Source organism: Anastrepha ludens, chromosome 2, assembly GCF_028408465.1.
Source record: "Anastrepha ludens isolate Willacy chromosome 2, idAnaLude1.1, whole genome shotgun sequence".
Classification (NCBI taxonomy): Eukaryota; Metazoa; Arthropoda; class Insecta; order Diptera; family Tephritidae; genus Anastrepha; species Anastrepha ludens.
Genome location: NC_071498.1, coordinates 4286006 through 4308539, shown reverse-complemented (window position 1 = coordinate 4308539; position 22534 = coordinate 4286006). Strand labels below are relative to the sequence as shown.

The window sequence follows — 22534 nt, the reverse complement described above, 5'->3', positions numbered from 1 at the left end:
ACTGCTTAAATTTTTATAAACTGGCCAGAATTTACTATTCTAAATTATTGCTGGGATACCATTGAAACAGGGAACCGTTATGAAAGCAGAAATATTTTGCTTCGTTTCTTAACTGTTGATCATTTAGAGAAGTAAGCTCATTTTAACGTTTGCAAAATAACAGTTTCGCGATAATTAAATTCACATTTGAAATATAGTGGATTCCAAAGAACTGTTAAATATACAGGTATTTTATAAAAGATAAAGTATAACCATATATCATATAAATAACCCTATAATATAATTAAATAGATATAAATAAAAAAAATATAAATAAATAATGTAATTTAGTCAATCGCAATGGGTAGACGTCAATACTGTAGCGAACAACTTTGAGAGTAGATAAGATACCTTCGAAATTGAGGATTTTCATACCGAAAAATAGCATAAACGTTGAATTTTTTTAAGGGAATGGTGCAAAATGCAATAAAATATAAGCTGCTAAATGACGCAGACGGAACAAAAATATTTCCAAGTTTCAAAAAAAAGTTTTTAATTTGCGTAAAAAGCTAATTAAGAAAAGTAAAATCAAACAGACCAAGGAATTTCCCTCTTTTGTCGAAAAAAAAACTAATATAGTAAAAAGTTATTTTTAGCTAACAAGCAGTTCAAGAGAAATGAAGCAATTTTCTGTATTCGATTGAATCTAAATTTAATTTATTCTAAAGTTATCCTGACTACAGTACACGGGTATATTCAACAATGCATTATAATGCGCAACATACCATTTCAGAGTGAGCAGTGCGTTCAAAAATGCAAGTATGGCAGTACTGCAAATGCAACGCGTTCTTAAACGTCATTTTTGTATCAAAAGTCGTGCATTATTTGCAGCAAAAATTTTCACACTGCCAATAAATACGCTAGTACAATGTCTGATGAAAAGTGGGTATTTAATTATTTATTTTAGCTTCTAATACAAAAATTGATGAAAAATACGATATTTAAACTTTATTTTATTACACTTTTCTTGGTTTTAGTGATTACTTTAGTACATCGGATATAAAATTACTGCTCAGAGTCCGACTGAGCATGGAGAACGAGTTCACGTCGGGAAGGAGGAAAAAGAGGGTGCTCTGGGCTAAGGTCGTAGATGAAGCAAAAAAAGTTAATAAAGATTTAAAAATAGATAGAAACATCGCCCAGCGAAAATTTTCTAATTTACTCATCACATATAAGCGAATAAAAAAAAGAAACAATACATCCGGTAGAGAATCAACATCATGGCTTCACTACGAAGACTTTGATGAGGTGTATGGTACCAGGCACTCAATCAATGTGCCCACTCAAAATTTACAAAGCTCAGTTGAGCTGCCGATGTCGATATTAACGGAACCTAATGATGTTGAGCCATCAAATTCTCCACAAACTTCAAGTCGTACAACCGCACAGTCTCGAAAAACTGCAAATAGCGAAATTCAAAAATGAGAATAAAATATATCCTCGGGAAACGATTTTATTGTTTTAATAAAATACTTATTTTTGGGTATTTTCCGTTTTGATATTAAACTTTTGACAATATATGTCCTGCTTTTAAGCTTTACACGTTTTTTTTTTTTCTTAAATTTAATAAAAGACTATCGGTTTTTTCCTCACATACATCGTCCATGACCAAACTTAGTAACAATTCCATTTTACTGCACAGCGCGTTCATAAATGCAACAAATCTATTTGCAATTTTTCAACAAATCTATCATTTGCATGAATTGTCACATTGACAGTGCTGCCAGCGCTGCAAGTACTGCGCATTATAATGCGTTTCTGAACATAGCCCACAATATGCTCGCAGACCAATGAACACCGCTATCAAATCGCCAAATACAATTAAAACTATTATGGAGGGGATATATTATGATGTGGAAATGCTTCTCCTACCGATGTGTTGGTCCTATATATCAAAGTGAGGAGGAAATACCGTGTTGCACTATTTTTTAATGCTACAATTTCGCTTAGTATGACCAAACCTCATAATCTATCATCCCTGGCGATGTGTCCCTATTATTTTACACATGGCTGTATAAGCAGACCTGTTCGTCGCCTAATACAAGTTTTGGCTTTGTTTATATTTTTTAGTTTGCTTGTAGTTTCATACACTTCGTCGAACTGATGTTTATTTTTATCGTCGCTTGAAGATACAAGTTTCTTTTTAACAGAGATTTGTAAGCAGTATCTGAGCATTGTATGTTCCTGGAGTAAGTTTGTTGTTTGTAGGATGAATAGAAAATAATTCTGCAATAATGCAAGACTGTTTCTTTACTTTAATTACAGCCGTGGTTGCCACTTACCTATAATAATGCGGGACCAAACTCTACATGGTGGCATAATCCCATCAGATATGCGGCCACGATATACGCTAAGGACATTTGGAAAGTTCTAAGTTTTTAATTAGAACTTTTTTGAGTCAAAGGCCTTTATCCATATTATACTGAGAGTCAATTCTCGTTTTGTGTAAACGTGCAATGACAACTTTTTTTCCGTTTTCATTACATTTTCGATTCGCGTTCTGTGAAAAAATCAAAAGTAAAGTCAAAATGTTTCACATGAAAGTAAAACAAGAGAATGAAACGAAATATTTTCACTTTTTCATTCTTGTTGCATGTCAAAGTGAAACCAAATGTCAAAATATATTCATTGAGAAAATGGGGAAAGAGGTCCGTGGCAGGTTCGCAAGTGCGAATTAAAATGGGTTTTTAATAAATTGGCTGGAAGAAAAAGTGAATATTGCTAACGATAAGGAAGAGTTTTTACGATTGAATGAAAAGTATATATATATTTATGTTTATGCTATTTAATTATTTCAAAGATTTGTAATTACACATGAGACTAAGTGTAGGGACTCAAAATGGAAGGACTTGAAGGCGAATTTAAATGGCCTTGGCAGCACGCAGAAAGATGAACCAAAATGGCGAAAATATTAGAGTGATTTAAATGGCGCAACCTACAGTTTTAAGCTGAATCCGAACGGCAAATGGCTTTTGCATGCCAGAAATACACTCTGAGGTTTGCCATTGCGTGCCGAGGGACGGCCGCTATTAGGAATAACTTTTTCATTTCACTTTATTAGTTGCATTTTTTATGTAGAATCGCGAAATTATCGTTTGTGAAAAGGTGGAGTGAGAAGTTTCTGTGAAAACGAAACATACAATTTTTTTTGACTTCCCGTTTAAAAAGAACGAGAAATTTTGATAATCATTGTCCGTAAATTGCTTTATGTGAGTTACGCTCGATCTTAAGTTAAGTGGCTTAACTTGCTGGCAGAACTCTACCCACTTTCTTGCCACGACATCATCGGCAAGTAGAGCAAAAAAATTGTATTTGGAGGCTTTATTATTATTCCTGCTTTCAAAATTTACATTGTGGCACTTCAATATTTTTTAAATTTAAAAATTACAACATTCACCTGGGCGAATTCATAGAAGGTGACTTTGCAAGAGTAACAAAATGTTATGGATGGTAGCCAAAGATAATAGAAAACAAGACTGCATCTTCCGAATAATCTGCGGTGCCCCGCCCCAAGGATATATAATATAAAAGCAAAAGGAAGAGAAATTACTATTTTGTGAAGAGGGAGAGTAAGCGAAAGCACTACCAAACATAAGAAACACAGACACTTTCTGCCACGGCATTTTCATTTAGAGGTATTACAAATAAGTAATTTCTCTTCCTTTCGTTTGTTTCAAGCGGTAACGTCACCCGGTTGTCAAATATGCGAAAAATAAAGTAGCGGCTTTCGGAAGGTGCCAGCTTTAGTTTCTGTACACCGTGTTAAGTACTGTACTAGGAAAAAAACCTGCTTCTTGTTCTCAAGTATGCAAAAAATCTAGTTTTCACTTTTACCACAATTTTATTAAAAATTATCACAAAGAGATAAAATTTTTTTCGTTTTGGCATCACTGCTCATATATGGAGAAACGAAGAAAACAACGTGACAGAGTTGCGACGCGCACGTTCGACAACGAAATCAACCAAATAAACTGAACAACGAAATCAACGGCAGAAACAGAGTCAGCGCATCTCGTATTATTACGCGCTTATTTGTTTGTTTGTTTGTTTACATTTTTCTCGATGAATACAAAGTATTAGTAACAAAAAACGTAAATGTGTGCAGAAAACAGTATTGTTACACGTGCGGACATTACCAGGATATACTGTACTTGATCCGGGAAATTGTGCATATAGGCGATTGATTTTTACATAATTTCTAAATGAATAGCGATTTGCACTGACCGCCGCTCAGTTTAATTGTTTCGTGTTGTGCGTGCATTTTCCACATTTTCTGTGGTGTACCTAGACACACTGGAGTTATTAAAAAAAAAATAATTGTTGCTGAACGAGTTCTTGTGAATATTACAAATTTACGGCGTGGGGCAGAACTGTGTAGTAGTGGCGAAGGAGACGATGATATGGCGAACATGAAGGTGGAGCACAATTTGGAGGCACATAAACCGATGCAAAATCCTCGAGTAGCTGTAGCTTTCGATAATAAGCGTACGGATGTAGAGCAAGTAAATGAAAATGGGACACAAACGGGAACATATATAACAAGGGCCAAAATGAATCCTGCCAAGAGTGATAATGAAAAGCGAAGACGCAAAGACGTAATGCGAAAGGTAATTGACGAAATTTAATTGAAATATACTTACGAGTCGAGGGTGGGACGCCTTGTGCTAATGGTGTGAGTCTAATGACACCGTGTAGAGAGAAACATCCCTGAAACAGCGCGGTGCAAGCAGGTGTGCAGTTGATTGCGGGGGGTGATGTGGATAAAAGCCTACGTGCTTCACATACTTATTTATTTATTTTTATAACTTTTATGCCATATAGTTTTAGTTTTAAAATGTTTTTTTTTTTTAGATATCGAACATCTTCAAAAAATGCGAATCATTGCTAACAGCAGAAGATCGGCAATTGTGTGAAAAATACCCGGATATTGTTAAGCAAATAAAGAAACGCAAAGAACGAGTTGAAATTTACAAGGACCGCATCGTTGAAAAGGAAGACGAACCGCATGTTATCGAAGCAAAAGTAGAAGAGTTGGCGGCGATAATATCGCAGTCGAAGCACTTGATTTGCTACACTGGCGCAGGAATCAGCACATCCGCTTTAATACCAGATTACCGTGGCAGTAAAGGAATTTGGACACTGTTGCAGAAAGGCGAAGATATTGGCGAACATGATTTATCAGCAGCAAATCCCACATACACTCATATGGCACTCTACGAATTACATCGACGCCGACTTTTGCGTTACGTTGTTTCGCAAAACTGCGATGGGCTGCATTTGCGGTCCGGCTTACCGCGAGCTTCTTTATCTGAAATACACGGTAACATGTACATGGAGGTATGTAAACATTGTAAATCCGGTCCGGCGGTATATTGGCGACTATTCGACACCACAGAAATTACGGCGCGTTATTGCCACAAAACAAATCGCCTTTGTCACCACTGTTCGGAACCGCTCTATGATACTATTGTGCATTTCGGTGAGCGCGGAAACCTTAAATGGCCTTTAAATTGGGCAGGCGCTTGCCATCATGCGGAGAAAGCCGATGTCATATTGTGTTTGGGATCTAGCTTAAAGGTGTTAAAAAAATACACATGGTTGTGGCAAATGGATCGCCCAGCGAAACAACGTGCGAAAATATGTATTGTCAATTTGCAATGGACACCAAAAGATAGTATTGCGGCAATAAAAATTAATGGAAAATGCGATCGCGTCATGGAAATGTTAATGCGTGCACTCAATATAACTGTGCCGATATACACCAAGGAGAAGGATCCAATTTTTTCGCACGCTTCACTGCTCATGCCCGAAGAGTTGCACACATTAACACAGCCTCTGCTAAAGCGTGGTGGTGAAGATGTCGATAAGGATACTGAGACAGCCGAAGATGAGCATGACACATGTACTAGTGCGACTGAGGAAACCTTGGACTCGATTATGTCTGGCGACAGTGGTGCAGATTTGCCAATAGGCAAAGGTCCACGAATACGAACGCCTTTAAAAAATAGTACGCGCATAAAAACCAATCTTGAATTGAAATACAAGATACCGCGCATGGAAATTGCAAGTGAAGCGCAGAGTTGTGAAGACGATGGTAGAAGTGAAAGGAGCGACAACAGTTTTAAAGAAGTAACGAGAAAAGGCGTAAGAAATGAAACGAAAATCAAAAGCGAACAGCGAGTGGATAAGCCTAATGCAGACGGAATACGCATTAGTATAAAAGAGGAATGTGGTGCTTACACAAATATTTCGGGGCAGGTTGAGCAAATGGACATAACTGAAAGTCATTGTGCGAACATGCCGCAAGAAAAACGACTTAAGGTCGAGTGTATTAAGGAGGAGGAAATGCAGAAAACTTATAGTGAGCTAAAATGGGAGAACACTAAGACAGAAGTTATTACAACTATTCCTATAAAGGCTGAGTCTAACAACTATACTTTAAAAACCTTCCCTGATTCAAATCTGCCATTAACAGCATCTGTGGATACGGACACGACGATTGAGTCTAAAATTAAATTGGAAATGATTTCTAACGATTATATTGCAACAATGCCGAGTATGGAGTCAACTCTCATACAGCCTGGAGAGAAAATAGTGTTGAGCTCAAATTTGCCCAGCGAAAATATACCTTCGAACACAAACGACTGCAAGGATGTTTTAACCAATCTAAACTCTCTTAAAACAGAAATTGATGAAGTGAAAATTGAAAATATAGTCGAGATTAAATCAGAAATTCCCATTGGAATGCCTGCTCTGGTGCCCATTAGGCAAACTTCATTATCGACTCAAAAGACACCCAATGCGGAGGTGAAGCCTAAAGTTGACCAAAATGATACATTCAACAGTGATTCACATAGAACTCTGGAAGCCATTGAGAATGTTGTTAATTCCGATGAAGATGAGTCGAGTTGTGAGAATGTTGTTGCGCAAATGGATATACTGAAATTGGCAAAAAAGAGCACAATGAATGGGAGCAACAATGGTGCGCAACGCTACTGGCTATTGCGGAAATTGCCCTGCTGGTACGACGTCAAGTACGCTTATTCGGGTTTGCATAGTATTGTGTATCCGCCACCAGCTGATTTGAATATTTGGAACTATCAAGTAATACCAATATTTTCCATGAATCGTGCTGCAGCCGAATGCGAATTCTGCTTTGATAATTATGCCGAATTTGAGTGTCAATTCTATCGGAAATGGCATCTCAATGAACGCAAACACAAGAAACGCGCACGCAACGGGCGCTTTGTAGTGTGCGAATGCTGTTCATATTCCGATCAAGACGATGATGATTACGATGAGAATATCTCGTTAGCACATATAGCAGCCGCTGAGGCGGCAAAGCGACAAATGCAGTTAAGTAACGCTTTTCCGCGCAAATTGGCGCGCACGCAAGCGGGCTGGTACGGCAAGGGCTATAGGAAAGCGAGGCGACGTAAATAACGCGCTGTATCGTAAGTCTGATTTTGTTTTTTATGAGAACAAGTGATTTACTATATATAAGGCAGCAGAGTGCCATTTTTGGTAACCACACAAAACTTTTTAGTATTCATTAACTTTGATGAAATGTACAAGTATTTCTATTTAAGTTTTATAGCTTTGGTGCATTTCTGTGTATTATTAAAATCTATTCTACTTTTCGTGGAGTGGAGAGATAATCTTTCAAATTATTTCGATTATTGTGCGCATTTAGTTTTTTTAACGTCTGCCGTAAGAATGAATCTTTCAGTTAATTAAAATTTGTAAAAGCGTATTTAATAACTTAAATATAAGATGCAATGTACTGAAATTTTTTTATCGAACGAGATTCATAACACTTAGTAGATACATAGGCATACGCCCGTTCATAAAAAAAAAATATTTGTAATACAGATGTAATTGTCTTTCTTTACGTACAATTGACGCTGACAAAGTCTTTCAAGCAGCGCGCTAGAATGTAAGATTGGTAAATTTGTTAAATAAAAAATGGTAAGAACATAAATTATAAAGAAAAAATAAACGCTGGCATGGAAATACTCTCATATGTATGTATAAACATTTATATGAGATAATGGATACTGTTTCAAATTAATGTCATAGCCAGGTACTTTATTTCGAGAGCGCGATTATGTAAACCTTCTTAAACAAACCTTGGTTAGGTTAGGATAAATGGCTGCTCTTGCGAGGGGCCCACTTGCACAAATATTCAAAATTTGTCCCTTGTGATACCATACGGCGAAGGAAGGTGAAAGGAGAAGGAAAGTGAAACAGACAGGTGGAAAGGAAGAAGGATTAGAGGATGACGACCAACAGTGGCGATTTACCTTCGTATTAACCGCTTCAAGATACTGATGAAAGTCACCAGGTGTGTGATATTTAAACCCGCAATATCCGCAGATGTAGCAAAAAAGTGAGAGCCCAGATTTTTAAACCTTTGCCCCACCAGAGCGATTCTTCCAACTTGTCCTCCAGACAGATTCTTGAAGCAATCAAAGCTAAAAAAACCTAAATTGGCAAGGAAAGCAAGAGGAGTACCACTGTCTATTAGAAGGATGAAAACTTTGTCTAATTACCATTCTTAGAAAATTGTATGTGGTAGGCAGAGAACAGAGTTGAGAGCTTCCAATATAGGCGAACGGGTTGATGCTACGTCCGCTCATTCCCATGGCAGCCAGTTCTACGTTACCGGAATGACTCGGGTTTTCTTTCCCGACCAAGGGCTGCCGCCCCAGTATACTAGCCCTGTCTAGTGTGCAGTATTTTACCATAAATCTCACGTCACAGGAGCAACTCATAGCAGCCAGTTTGCTCCAAATACTTCTCTTCCGGGCTGGCGTCGAACCCAACCCCGGACCTGAAGTATTCTACTGCTGCATTTGCCACAAACGGCTCCACCCGAACTCCACCTCGGTTAGGTGTAACCAGTGCAACGGGTGGTGCCATCTTAAGACCTGCTCAGGCCTTAAGACACACAGGGAGTGGTCCACAAGGTATGTGGCCACGTGTTGCTCCCGCTCACAGGCGGCCCCCGCCTCTACGGCTACACTGCCCTCAGTGCCGGCACTTCACACCGCCGCCACTAATAACACCTCCACGGTAAGGAGCCCCCAAGAGCAACACAACTCCCTTTCAAACCCACAACCCTCCTGCTCCTACCCCAGTGCGGGGACAAACCAGCAGCTCTTGGTCCCCCGCACAGTCTGCTCCGTGTGTCAGACCGTAGTGCCTCGGAACTTGTCAACAGTTCAATGCAATTCTTGCAGTGGCTGGTGCCATTTTCGGAGGTGCTCCGGCCTGCACACCACCCGTGAGTGGACACGTGACTACGTTGCCCCCTGCTGCAGAGCTCTGCACCCGCAACCGCCCCCAGAGGCGCGGCCACCAGACAACATCAGGCCATTACCTATTTTGCGGAATGCACAGCAGGACCAACGCAGACAACATCACGCATCTCTCACCCCCCGAATTACGACGACGCTCCCGCGAAGCTTCAAGCTTTTGCAACTGAACTGCAACGGACTAACGAGTAAGATTGACGAGATAGTCGACTTCATGAGTCGGTTCGGAATTAAGATAGCTGCGGTCCAGGAGACAAAACTGCACGCTAGCTCTCCCCTGATTACCAGGGACGGCTATAACGTGCACCGAAAGGACCGCGAGCGAGACAACGGTGGTGGCCTAGCGTTCATAGTACACCATTCAGTGCAGTATCGTCTTATTGATGAAGGCATCGACCGCAGGGACAGCACCTTAGAACGTCAAGGTATAGCTGTCCGGTCAGGCGATGCTGAGCTCGAAATATATAATATTTACATACCCCCTGTCACCTGCTGCCCGGCAGGATATCTCCCCGATATTGGTGCGCTCATCAGGGGAGAAAACCGATTGGTAGTAGGTGACTTTAACGCGCATCACGATCTTTGGCATTCAAGCCTGCCAAATGATCGTAGGGGACAGCTATTGGCAGAGCAGATAGACGATTCGACGTTCAGCACTGTAAACGACGACGCCCCCACTAGGGTAGTGGGCAATTGCAGCAGCTCGCCTGACATAACAATTGCTAGCGCAGGTCTGATAAATAGCATAACCTGGCGACCTATGCTATCGCTTGCATCAGACCACTTGCCCATTATCATCTCGATCGAGAGACCTGCCGACTTTGTTTCCGCGGATCACCGGTCATACATCAACTTTAACAAAGCTGATTGGACCAGATTCGCGGAATTTACCGAGGACATCTTCGCAGCCCTACCCACTCCCACCGATGTGCGCGCAGGCGAACGCGCACTCCGCAAGGCGATCACAGCCGCCGCGGCTCGCTTCATACCCGCTGGACGGATCCGGGAGTTACGTCCCAATTTCCCAGCCGAAGCAGCCGTTATGGCAAACGAGCGTGACCGTCTACGCCAGGCCGATCCCGGGGATCCTCGAATAAAGGATCTCAATTCGGAGATCCGGCAATTGGTCACCCAACATAAGCGGACCAAATGGGTAGAGCATCTGAAGTCCTGTAACTTCACCTCTGGTGTGAGCAAGCTCTGGTCCACCGTAAGGTCCCTGTCGAACCCGACGAAGCACAACGACAAGGTGGATATCACCTTCAACGGTCGTACTTCGTCGGACCCGAAGAGATGCGCGAGCTATTTTAGCCGGCAATTTATACTGCATCCTCCGGTCGACAGATCCAAACGTTGTGTCACCAGACGGTTGCACAAACTGCCCTACAACAGTGCACCGCTTACTTTCACCAGCGACGAGGTTCAGGGGGCCATCAAACGAATGAAACCATCAAAAGGCATTGACCCCGACGGACTAAACATGCTGATGCTGAAAAAACTGGGTCCATTGGGAGAAGAATACCTCACAAAGGTCTTCAATCTGTCCATGGCCACTCTCATTATTCCTGATAAGTGGAAATTAGGGAGAGTGGTCCCACTACTGAAGCCTGGGAAACCCGCCAACCAAGGGGAGTCTTATCGTCCGATAACTCTCCTTTCCCCAGTAGTGAAGACACTTGAAGCCCTTCTACTCCCACTCCTCACACAACACCTGACTCCAGCCCCACACCAGCATGGTTTCCGTAGAGTGCACAGCACCACCACGGCACTCACCGTCATAAACACCCAGGTAAACCGCGGACTTAACCAAAACCGCCCCTGCGAGAGGACTGTCCTAGTAGCGTTGGACTTACAAAAGGCTTTCGATACAGTCAGCCACGCCACGCTACTAGATGACATTTTACAGTCGACACTCCCGCCAGGGCTGAAGAGGTGGACCGCGAACTACCTGAGTGGTCGTCACTCGTCGGTGATATTTCGAGACCAAGCCTCTAAACAGAGAAAAATAAAGCAAGGAGTACCGCAGGGTGGTGTCCTCTCACCCTTGCTTTTTAATTTCTATATTTCGAAACTCCCCCAGCCACCAGAGGGAGTCTCACTGGTCTCATACGCCGACGACTGCTCGATAATGGCGTCGGGCAATGACATTGATGGCCTATGCTCTAAGATAAACGACTACCTCGCCCGCCTTTCTCGCTTCTTCACTGCGAGAAACTTAAAACTTTCTCCCACTAAATCCACGGCGACCCTTTTTACAACCTGGACAAAGGAGGTCAAGCTGCCACTTCAGGTGCACGTCGACGACACACCAATACCGACGGTTAATAACCCCAGAATTCTGGGAGTCACCTTCGACAGCTTGCTCTCCTTCTCAGCGCACACAACCGCTATTGCAACGAAAGTACAGAATCGCAACAAGGTCCTCAAGTCGCTTGCCGGCAGCACTTGGGGCAAAGACAAAGAAATGTTGCTGTCGACTTTCAAAGCAATAGGCCGACCGGTTCTCAACTATGCCGCGCCTGTCTGGTCGCCTGGAACCAGTGATACGCAGTGGACGAAGCTACAGACCTGCCAGAATACTGCCATTAGGACCGCGACAGGATGTCTCCTGATGTCCCCAATTCAACACCTACACGATGAGGCTAACATGCTCCCGGTTAAGCAGCACAACAAAATGCTCGGCAAGCAGTTTCTGCTAGGGTGTCACCGCAGGCCTCACCCATGCAGACACCTGCTCGAGCCCGAGCCACCTCCTAGGCACATCAGGAGACACTTCCTCAACTACGTGGACGAGATCCTGGACAAAACATACAGACCACTCCAGGATCAGACAGTATACAGACAGACCATTAACGACATCCATCGGGAGACCCTTACCACCTTCCTAAGCTCCCGATCCCCGAATGCCGTTATCGGAGTCCAACCGCCACCCATCGCAGATGAAGAGCTCCAGCTTCCCCGAGAGTCCCGCGTAATCCTGGCACAATTACGTTCTGGATACTGTAGCAGGTTAAACTCCTACCTATCCAGAATCGACCCCGACATACTAAACATATGTCCAGCATGTGAAGGCACCCCGCACGACACTAACCACCTTTTCACATGCCCCAACAAACCCACTCATCTAACACCCCTCTCCCTCTGGACCCAACCCGTCGAAACAGCCAGTTTCCTGGGCCTACCGTTAGATGAGCTAGACGAAGACGACCGGTAATTTACATAACACTGACAGGGCAAAGATACTGCTACAACAACAACAACATGCTACGTCCGCTATTCGACTTCTTCTTAATTGGCGCGATAACCGCCTACCCGAGTTGTTAACCGGTGTTAGTTGGTTACACCAAGTGAAGCCAAGCCCTTCTCCATTTGATTCTTCGAAGGTCTGCAAGAAACCTTCCTTTTCCTCTGCTACCGCATCGAATACTTTCAGAACCGGAGCGTTTGTAACCATTCAGACGACATGACCCAGCCATTATTCAGCTTCGTATATTTGGCGTTCTCGTGACGTACCATGGCGATTTTTGTTTGTAAACCAACCATTCTCAAAGCGTTCAACAAACGTAGTCAATTACATACAGGAAAATAAGGTAAAACATACCAAAAATATTTTTTATTTTTGTTTCATAGATCGCCGCCAAGATGTAGAGCACAGTGAATTTGGTGTTATTGTATATGTATAAGAGGAAAATAGAAACCTGAGAGGATCCTTAGACATATTGAGCATCAGTAGCTTTCTTGGTGAGTGGCGTTTTGTTGGTGATCGGTGCGTATTTAAGGGTGTGTAAGGTTAACCGTTCGGCATGCAACGGCATAGTATTTCTGCCATGAAAAATCTCCTCGTAAAAAAACATTTGTTGTTTGGGGTCGTCTGAAAACTGTGAGGGCCGCCATTTGTGGAACAACATCAAGACGCACACCACAAATTGGAGGAGGAGCTTGGCCAAACACCTAACAGAAGTGTACGTCCCATTTTTCTTAAGGTTAACCTTCCTGGGTGCGTGCTATGTTGAGTCGACCATCATGAGTTCCTTCTCGTTGTTGTTGTTGTAGCAGCATAAACATTTCCCATACAGATAGGGGGAATGCTGCTGAAGTGACAGCCCTTCGCCGGATATAAATCCGGGTAATTTCGGTTCCTTCTGGTGTTTCCCGTTAGTGGCGAGGATGCATCAGAATAACCCAGTTTACCTTTAGCTGTTTTATACTTTCGGTATATTTATTAAATCAGTCAACTGAGGACGATAAGTGAGCAGAAAACGATACTGGTTCAAGGTCAAATGTACTTTCCTGTATATTTCTTTCTCATTCATTATTTAAATGTCCGCCATAGCTGAATGATTGGTGCGTGACGGCCATCCGGTAGTGCGTAGGTTCGAAACGACGTGAATCACCAAAATGAAGAAAAGGTGTTTTCTAATAGCGGTCGTCCTTCGGCTACAACGGCAAACCTCCGAGTGTACTTCTGCTATCAAAAAGCTCCTCATAGAAACCATTTACCTTTCGGGGTCATCCGAAAACTGTAGGTCACTCCATTTCTGGGACAACATCAAGTCGCCCGCCACAAATAGGAGAGCAACAACAGAAGTGTACGCGCCAATTATTTATTTCACTATTTAAACAAATAATTCTTAGTTGTTTCCATCATTTGCATTTTTTATTTGCATAAGCTTTCTAGGTAATGCTGGTAATTTTTTTTTTTATATATTATATTTATTATAGTAAACTTATTTTATACTGATATATCTTTTAATTTCAAAGTACTTTACGCTCATAACCTCCAGCTAAATTTCTGGTTCACTTCGTATGAATGAATGAATTCATGTACATATAACAAAATATGTATGTATGTGTCTATAAGAGTTAATATTTATAATTATTGCTGTTTAAAATTTGCAAGTGCTCGCGCCGAACATATCTATTTACAAACATGTAGCTTGTGTGTGCGTAGCAGTTAAACATTTTCCATTTCCGACATTGCAATTAAAATAAGAAAGTTGCTTTGTCAAAAGCCACAAATAAGTATAATAATAAATGGACAACATGATCACATTGGAATTAGAATACAATATAAAATATTCAATTTTAAAAATATCAAAATAAAAGAGCACAATCATGTGCTAACGGTGGATTAAATACTCTATACAAATTTTTAAATGAAAGAACGTTTGCAACTCGATAACTGAAGGTTTTCAATTATCAAGTAAAAATATATAAATTTGTTAAGGAATTGGAATCGATCTATTCAGTTTTTAAACTGTAAGACATAAACTAATAACCAGTGGGTATAAACATTTTAAAATTAATTAAATATTGTTTATATGTATATGAAGTAATGCTAGGCCTATTTATCTCGAACTAGTACATGTTTATAGCGCGTTTAGGTATGTGTGTGAGTGTTCAAAAATAACACGTCGTATTCGAAGCGCTTCATTTAACTTAAAAACTAAAATTTAATTTACTGAATTATAGTAAAAGGGGAGTTGGAGAGTTTGCAGAAGTTATTCAATTTATCTCACTCGTATCTTTTGCTTGCTGCCAGCTAGCCGCTCAGCTACACACGCATGTACCTTTTAAGCCACATAAATAAATGTATTGATATCATCATCATCACGACGCATATACTTGTGCTCGATCAGCCATTCTAGTTGCTCCTTAATCATTTTCTTTGATGGCAAGAACATATTCTTAAGTATATCGATCAATTCGGCCTGTAATGTTGCATTATTCAAGCGTTTGCGCATTTTCATAATTTTGATAATGGCCTCTTGTGTGCGCAAAATACGCAATTGCACAATGGATTGATTGTCCTCCTGTTGGGATCGTTCGGTACTCAGTTGCAAGCGGCCAATCATATTCATCTGCATAAAGTGGTATCAAATATTAGAGCATAAGCTAAATAAAGTAAAATTTCATATTATATACGCACCTTTCCTCTTCGTTGTGATTTGCCATTTTTCACCACAGCAAATTCCTGATTGACACTAAATAAAGTATTTTCTGAAAAGTCTTTTGGAGTTGTCATCGTTGAGGGTTCCATGAGTAAAATTTGCTTTTTCAGCTTTGGAAATGCCACTAACGACCAGAGCGTGCGTCTGAGTTCGGGATCTATTGTGGTGGGAAGTGATTAAAAGGTTGGGAAAATACGTAGAAAAGAAAATAAAAAAATTAATATAAACTGAAGTAAATCTACAAAACAGCTTTTTGTGTTTGCTACTGATAAGATTTATCATAATTTCTACATACACATGTACGCTCACCTGGCAACTCGGTCGCTAAACGCAGATTCTCGTAGGAGATTTTATCATGCGGCCGCTGATTCCATGCAAATAGCACAGCCATTTGAAAAGTGGTTACATCCAAGTCGTAACGACCGAAATTATTTACAAAAGTTATTGTACCATTGCTCATATGATGATACCATTGCAATTTGCGACCGCAAAAGTTTTTCTTATAAAATTCCTCCACATCTGGAATGTAATCCTCCAATTCTAGTGGCAAACTCACCGAAACACGTTCAGAACAACGTGCCCAGGCACCGGCATTGAGTATTTTTATATTAATAGCATCGTGACGTCCAGTGCAATTGCGGAATTGAGTATTTAAATCTTCGCTGAGCTGCAAAAGGCAATAATGCAGTTTTCTTAATGTTTTCCTTATTAGTTAATATGCCTTATCACTTACCTTAATGTCTTGGAACATACGCCCTAAGCGGTTCACGTAATCAGCTGGCATACCAGCCTCGCGTAGCCATTCCACAATATCTTCTTCCTTCTCACTATCTGCGCTGGTACTAAGTATTAACCTGAAAGGTAGTGATTCGTATATGAGCATATGTTTTAGGGTGTTCAGATATATTTAATCTTAATTCGTTCTCACCTTCTAGTCAAATGCACCTTGTGGTAGCGCATAAATACATCCTTATTGTTAACATATTTCAGCACGAGTAGCACATCCCGTAATCGCGCGTCGATTTGTTCGCTAGTGAGTTTCTTACTTAACGGCGTGCGTCGCAGCAGCATGTCACAATAGTTGGCTAAAAGTTCAGGACATTTGCTCTCCGGGGCGATGGACTTGACACCGCGGTTAGTAAGGCCAGTGGGTAGTTCTAGCTGTTATCCAAATACAATATTTTAATTAATAGTAATAAAATGTTTTGAAACTTACCTTAAATACACTCGTGTCATTCACCACAGTTTTGAAAGCCTTGTCACGCGCCGTCAAAAAGCGTGGATCATCGTTGAAGGCGTATTTCACCAATGAACTGAATTTATTGAATAGCTCGAGTAGCCGCTCCACATACTTTTCGGAGTCTTGTGTGATTATATCGGAAGCAGATAGCATATCCGCTAAGCCAGCAGTAACAATGTGACTTTCCAAATCGCGCAACATTGGTTCAACACCGTCCTGTACACGATCTAATAGTCGGAACATGAGATTTAACTTTTCTGTTTCGTATTCTTTTATGAGCGCTGCACACTCGGCAATAATTGTATTCATATGATCGCCAACTAAGACTTTGACGCAGGTCTGTGCGAGCACACCGTAGCTGCTCGGTTCAAGATAACGTTTCGCACGAGCCTCTTCCTCACGCAATTTGGCATCCGCATATCTCATAAAAGCTAGCACACCATTTGCTTGCTGTTGTTCCGTTGTTTTAAGGCGATAGAAAGCTGCAGTTGCTTTTAAGTATGCTGCTTCAAAATTTTCGCGGTAAATTTGGAGTTTGTCGTCTGGATTCGAACATAAGTTCACATAGCTTTCACGCACCCCAATTACAAGTTGTGCGTCGTAAGCATCTCCATTTCGTTCGGCATGCACAATTTTCATAGCAGATTCCTGTAGGCGATCTTTTATATCACGAAATATATTCTCATTCCACGAGTCAAGCATTAGTTTGCGTACAATAGAATCATCAGTGGAATTCTTTTTGCTACTACTGCTGCCACCAGAAGTCGATGATGAGGAGGCTGCCGCGGCAGCCGCAGATGTGGAGGCGCCACCTGACGCCGAAACCGACGCAGCGTTGGCACTGGTGCTGGCTGCAGAGGAACTGGACGCTGATGTTGACGCAGATGAAGCGAGCACCTTAAATTGAAGTGACTGCTCCAGTTGACGAAAAGGCAGCGGCAGGTAATTGGATTGTGTGAAGAATTTGCGCCACTCAATAATGTATGTAGTGAGAAGCGCGTGCTCGCCGCGTTGTGATTGAACTTTACGTTGAGCATGTACTATAAATTCAACAATATCTGCTCGCAAACAGTCGTATATTTTTGCGGCACCTTTCTCATCCCACAGGCACACCAAATGCACCCCATAAAACAATTCCTGCCATTCTAATTGTGAAACAGTTTCCTGATTTAATAACTTCAGCACTATTAGGCGTTTTTCGGGCCATACTTCTTCAAAGGAACGTAGTCCTTTGCCCTGTCCAGTAGAAACCTTTTGTGAAGAAAAGAAATTAAAGCATTTGAGAGTTGTTCACGCTAATTAGATTTGTGGGCGACCGCGGCCTACTTACTTTTAACATTTTAGTATTTTTTCTATGCACTTTATTTTATTCAACATTTATTTAAAGCGCTTTTGTTCTGCAAATTTTGACAAATTCGTGTAGAAAATGAGAGATCGAAAGAAAACGGAGAATAAACGAATCGCCAGAGAACTTTTAACAATATTTCAACGTTCTCTTGGTGGTATGGCCAAATTCTCTGGCGCAAGCGAATGCAATTGACAATTGCAAGAACCAGCGCCGTCTATAGGAGGATAGCAACCCAGCTACCAGCTGACATTTTTATTGCTGTTTAGAGTCAGCTGTGCAAAAGTGCTGCATTTAGACCAAGGTGGATTTAATAAGGTGACAGCATTCACAAAGCTGAATTTTTCGCCGTAGGTATGGCTTACGTCAAAATGATATGCTTTGTTTGTATGTATTGGTATGTTTACATTCGTATGTTTACATTTGCTTGCTGATTTTGACATGATGCTTGCACCAAACGCAACAACAAATACATGTAGGGTTTTACTTATATGTTGTTGCTGTCACCTGTAATAAATTCGCCTTGATTTAGACAGAAGAAGAGAGTATAAAGAAATTTTTTTTTTAATTTTCTGATACGTGTATAAAACACGTTGACCAGAATACAAAAGTTGGCGCAGCAGACTTCTATTTTTCGCCATTTTGAAAACCAATGGAAGAGAAACTACTTGTTTGGGAATATTCAGTGAATGGCTTGGTGAATATTGTGGTTTTTAAATTAACCAAAATAATACACAAGATAGTGCGGCGTTTTAAGTTCTGAAAGTATGAATTATAACTATATCACCAAATATAGGGTTTTTGCCGATGACTCCGGAAAAGAAAGGGTGTGTTTGTGAATTCTTTGTGTGTATGATTGTTGTTGTTGTTGTTGAGTTGTAGCAGCATAAACATTCCCCATACTTACATACGGGGAATGCTGCTGGAGTGATAATTCTTGGTCAGATATAAATCCGGGTCGTTTCGGTAACAGAGAACCGACTGCCGTGGAAACGTTTTTGTGTTTAATACTTTTCATTGCTTTCGCTGACTCAGCCTCTTTCTTTATTTGCTTATTTGAAGAGATTATGTCATAGCGAATTTCGAAGGCGGAATCTTGTATTCTATCATTCTTGCATCTGGGCCATATCCAAGGGAATACACATTAGTAGACTTCGCTATAGCAGCTTACTTTTTTATGGTTCGAATATCAAAGTGCAATACTTCTTGGTTGTTACCTTACATGTTTCTTAATATTTTCATAGAAATTTTGACAACTAAACTATTAAATTACAACAAAAAAAAATACATGCTAATGTTGTCTTGCTCTAGGGAAGCCACCTTCTGTGAATTCGCCTTGGTTATATCTTTATTGCTTGGCATCAAGGCGAATACGTAGATGAACGTCACAATTTCATGCACTTTTTACGGGGTTTCCTCTATTCGACTACTATCTTTATTGGTATTTCTTATTGCTGCTTTTATTTTTGTGTGAATTTTTGTTCTTCCGTGTTGAAACTTTTATTTTGTGCGATCTAATTAAAGGTAGCTCAGTGTAGTATTGGAAAACTTTGAAAAATCCAGAGTAAAAGCGATCAAGGTGCGGAAATTATCTGAAAAATGACAATGGGTGGTGATACACCAACATCTTCACTGATTTTTCCAGTATTATTGAGGCCGATTTTTGCCAAGGTTTGTGAATTCGCTGGAGTGAAAATGCAAGTTGAATGTGTCACATTGTCAAATGGTGCCTCTATTTTGGTTCAACCGTTTAGAGGTGGAACCATTGTGAAAATCTCTAAAATGATAGCACCAAAGTTCAATGTGACAACAAATTATGTTAAATAATTTAAGCGGTTTTCGTAACTTTTTTTGTAGTTGGAACGCCGAGATGTGGGCGCAGCACAGTCATTGCGTTCGGCCATAATGAAATGTGAACAAAATAATCCAGGGCTGTGCTATGACCTCGTGACGGCGATCATTCGTCGCGCAGAGTTGAATGTTAATCTAAACGAGGCAGTACTCCGTTTGCAAGGCAATATTGCGGAGGCGGATCGTAAGCTTAAATATTAACTTTTTTATTACCTCAGTAACCTTTGTTATATATAATAATGTTTTGCAGTGAGTGAATACCGTCTTACTCGGACTGAAGAACCATTCCAAGATCTGAATCGCAAATCTGTTTCGCTAAAAGTAATACTCAGTCGCATACCCGATGAGATCACAGATCGCAAAGCCTTCTTAGAGACCATAAAGTTCGTATGATGTGCATATATGTACATATGATATATATACTTTATTCATAATTTTGCTTATAATTAGAGAAATAGCCAGCGCCATAAAAAAACTATTGGATGTGGTCAATGAAATTGGATCTTTTATACCTGGTGTAACAGGCAAACAAGCTGTCGAGCAGCGTAAAAAGGAATTTGTAAAATACTCCAAAAAGTTCAGCACCACGTTAAAGGAATATTTTAAAGAGGGACAGTGAGTATATTTGAAAAAAAAAAAAAATCATTGAATATGCACAAAAGTAGTAAATTAAGTGGCGGTCAGCTCTATTGCCCATTTCGTACGTAAACCTTCTAAATGATAAAAACAAAAAATTTCAAATAACTTTCGCTCCACGGCATTTGTAGGCTTTTAAATTTGTATGAAGAGAGATTAACGGAAGAATACACATTTTTAACTCATGCTTGCCATAAAATATGGTAATTATTAATTGATAATAGCAATAACAATCAAGAAAGTTTCATTAAGCGTAATTTATTATCAGTGTTAACGCTGCTGAGCCCCAATATCACATGCTATGATAAATTTTATACCTGCGGGTGCTTATCGTTCAAATAATTGATGATGTCATCGCTGTCTTACGCAGTTAGCGAGTTGGCTAATGACCTTCCATGATCAAGTAAAGTGGACAAGGTTAAGCAGAAAAATATTTGATTTTATGAGTTAAAAATATAATTAAAGGCAAAACAACATTGGTTGAGCGAAAAAGTGTGTCCACTTTTACTATTTATAACTGTTGCTATTGCTTGTGCGAACTATGGAGATTGCTTTTGAATAGTTGCTTTGATTTGACTTGTTGTGGTTATCAGTTTTATTCATCCATGGGTACTTTCAACTTAATCACAGTAAATTTCAAAACAAATCTAAAATTAGTATTTGGCTAAAATAAGCAAAGTTCTACAGTTGTTGTTGTAGCAGCATAAACATTTTCCATACAAAACCGGTAAATGCAGCTGAAGTGGCACTCCTTGGCCGAAATTAAATCCGGGTCATTCCGGTTAGGAACCTTCTAGAACCGACTGTCGTGGGAATGCACAGTAGTCCTCCAGTAGTAGTCCGTTTCCCTTGTACTATCTGGTGATAAGTATAAACTTCGAAAGATGCTAACTCCTCCATTTGGTCCATTCAACACCGATCAGTGTCCCAGCAACACCGATCAATCACTTTAACGGTTGGCGAGGTTATGTTATAGCTCAGCGTTTTAAGTCCGCGAAAGCTTTGCACCCTTCTTGTTCCATTTTCTGTCAATGTGGAAATGCTCATAAATGTTCCGCAGGTCTTAAATCATTCATTAACATTTGTTGCGAAGAATATGCTTCATTGGATTTCAAGGTTGGGGATATTGGGGTTAATACTCGAAATTATAAATGCCCATAGACAATTAAATGCTTCAAATTTCAGTTCGAGTGGTTTCTTATTTTTGCGTTTTGTTTTAATTACTTGCATTTATATGTAACTCATTTGATATTCGAACATACTCGATCATTTCGATAAAACTTCATTCTGGAATCGTAGGCCCTTTCGACTCCCGCAGCATTCGCGTATACTTGGTTAAAAATAGATTACTTATATTGATTTTCTTTTCTTCATTTTAGATCGAATGCAGTATTCATAAGTGCACTTTATCTGATACGACAAACTAATCAAATAATGCTGACTGTAAAAAGCAAATGCGAGTAGAAAATTAATACACACAATTTAGTGGCATTTGATCTTTATTTAAAAAAAAACATTTAAAGTAGTTCATTTAAATAAATCCAAACACATTACACAATTAAGATAATAATGAATATAAATAAATATAGGAACTCAATAAAAAACAAAAAATAATAACATTAACAATCTGAAATGAATGAAAACGTTTCAATACACTAGCACAGTTAGAAAGGAAATAAAACTGTGACTGCAGTGAAAAGATATATCTGCGTGAAGTGCTTAAGCATTATAACTTTAACTGAAACTAAATTTAGTAAAACAAAAAAAAAAAAAAAGTTGAAGAGAAAGTCGAACACAAAAGCTATTACTTAGTATTATAATTTCGAGGAAAGGTACTTATGAAAACTGTTCGATGAAGGGTTTTTAAAAATATATACACGAAAACTAACTAATTCATATTTTGCTAGAAGAAATGTATTTCGTTACAGAATCCGTTTGTAAAAGAGAATAAAGGATATGTGCTATAGTAAATAATGTTGTGTTTCGCAAAATTTGTGTTAAGTTAAAGTTATGATAAACAAAAAAATGGCGGCTTAGAGTTGCGGACGAGCGCGATTTCTCTTTAATGCGTTCATGTACAAATAAATAAGGTGACACAGTCTCAACTATTGTACATAATTATTTAATTATAATATATTTATGTATTATTTCTTAA

At 39.9% G+C, this 22534-nt stretch overlaps 3 protein-coding genes across 3 annotated transcripts; 2 read left to right on the top strand and 1 right to left on the bottom strand.

Annotated features, from left to right (window-relative positions):
- The first annotated feature begins 3786 nt into the window (after nucleotides 1-3786).
- On the top strand, nucleotides 3787-8074 carry LOC128862235 (NAD-dependent protein deacetylase Sirt7). The gene is made up of 2 exons (XM_054100754.1): nucleotides 3787-4646; nucleotides 4891-8074. The coding sequence occupies exons 1-2, from the start codon at nucleotides 4440-4442 to the stop codon at nucleotides 7480-7482; spliced, it is 2799 nt and encodes a 932-aa protein (XP_053956729.1). The 5' UTR covers nucleotides 3787-4439; the 3' UTR covers nucleotides 7483-8074.
- A 5910-nt stretch (nucleotides 8075-13984) lies between these two features.
- Nucleotides 13985-18084, bottom strand: LOC128862223 (cullin-5). Its single transcript, XM_054100731.1, has 7 exons — nucleotides 17878-18084; nucleotides 16524-17798; nucleotides 16236-16468; nucleotides 16041-16161; nucleotides 15617-15974; nucleotides 15286-15464; nucleotides 13985-15217 (listed from the first exon to the last, which is right to left on the bottom strand). Exons 1-7 carry the CDS (start codon nucleotides 17884-17886, stop codon nucleotides 14930-14932), a joined length of 2463 nt encoding a protein of 820 aa, XP_053956706.1. The 5' UTR covers nucleotides 17887-18084; the 3' UTR covers nucleotides 13985-14929.
- A 1204-nt stretch (nucleotides 18085-19288) lies between these two features.
- Nucleotides 19289-22534, top strand: LOC128862215 (programmed cell death protein 10). The gene is made up of 5 exons (XM_054100719.1): nucleotides 19289-19563; nucleotides 19750-19927; nucleotides 19994-20126; nucleotides 20194-20358; nucleotides 21759-22534. Exons 1-5 carry the CDS (start codon nucleotides 19492-19494, stop codon nucleotides 21841-21843), a joined length of 633 nt encoding a protein of 210 aa, XP_053956694.1. The 5' UTR covers nucleotides 19289-19491; the 3' UTR covers nucleotides 21844-22534.

Excerpts from the sequence above, each read along its gene's own strand:
- LOC128862235 (XM_054100754.1), top strand. The coding sequence starts at position 4,440 with ATGGCGAACATGAAGGTGGAGCACAATTTGGAGGCACATAAACCGATG. Across the intron at positions 4,647-4,890 it reads GCAAAGACGTAATGCGAAAG|ATATCGAACATCTTCAAAAA; the intron begins GTAATTGACGAA and ends TTTTTTTTTTAG.
- LOC128862223 (XM_054100731.1), bottom strand. Across the intron at positions 15,975-16,040 it reads GTATGTTCCAAGACATTAAG|CTCAGCGAAGATTTAAATAC; the intron begins GTAAGTGATAAG and ends TGCCTTTTGCAG. Across the intron at positions 15,218-15,285 it reads AATCACAACGAAGAGGAAAG|ATGAATATGATTGGCCGCTT; the intron begins GTGCGTATATAA and ends CACTTTATGCAG.
- LOC128862215 (XM_054100719.1), top strand. The coding sequence starts at position 19,492 with ATGACAATGGGTGGTGATACACCAACATCTTCACTGATTTTTCCAGTA. Across the intron at positions 19,564-19,749 it reads TGAGGCCGATTTTTGCCAAG|TTGGAACGCCGAGATGTGGG; the intron begins GTTTGTGAATTC and ends CTTTTTTTGTAG. Across the intron at positions 20,359-21,758 it reads GAATATTTTAAAGAGGGACA|ATCGAATGCAGTATTCATAA; the intron begins GTGAGTATATTT and ends TCTTCATTTTAG.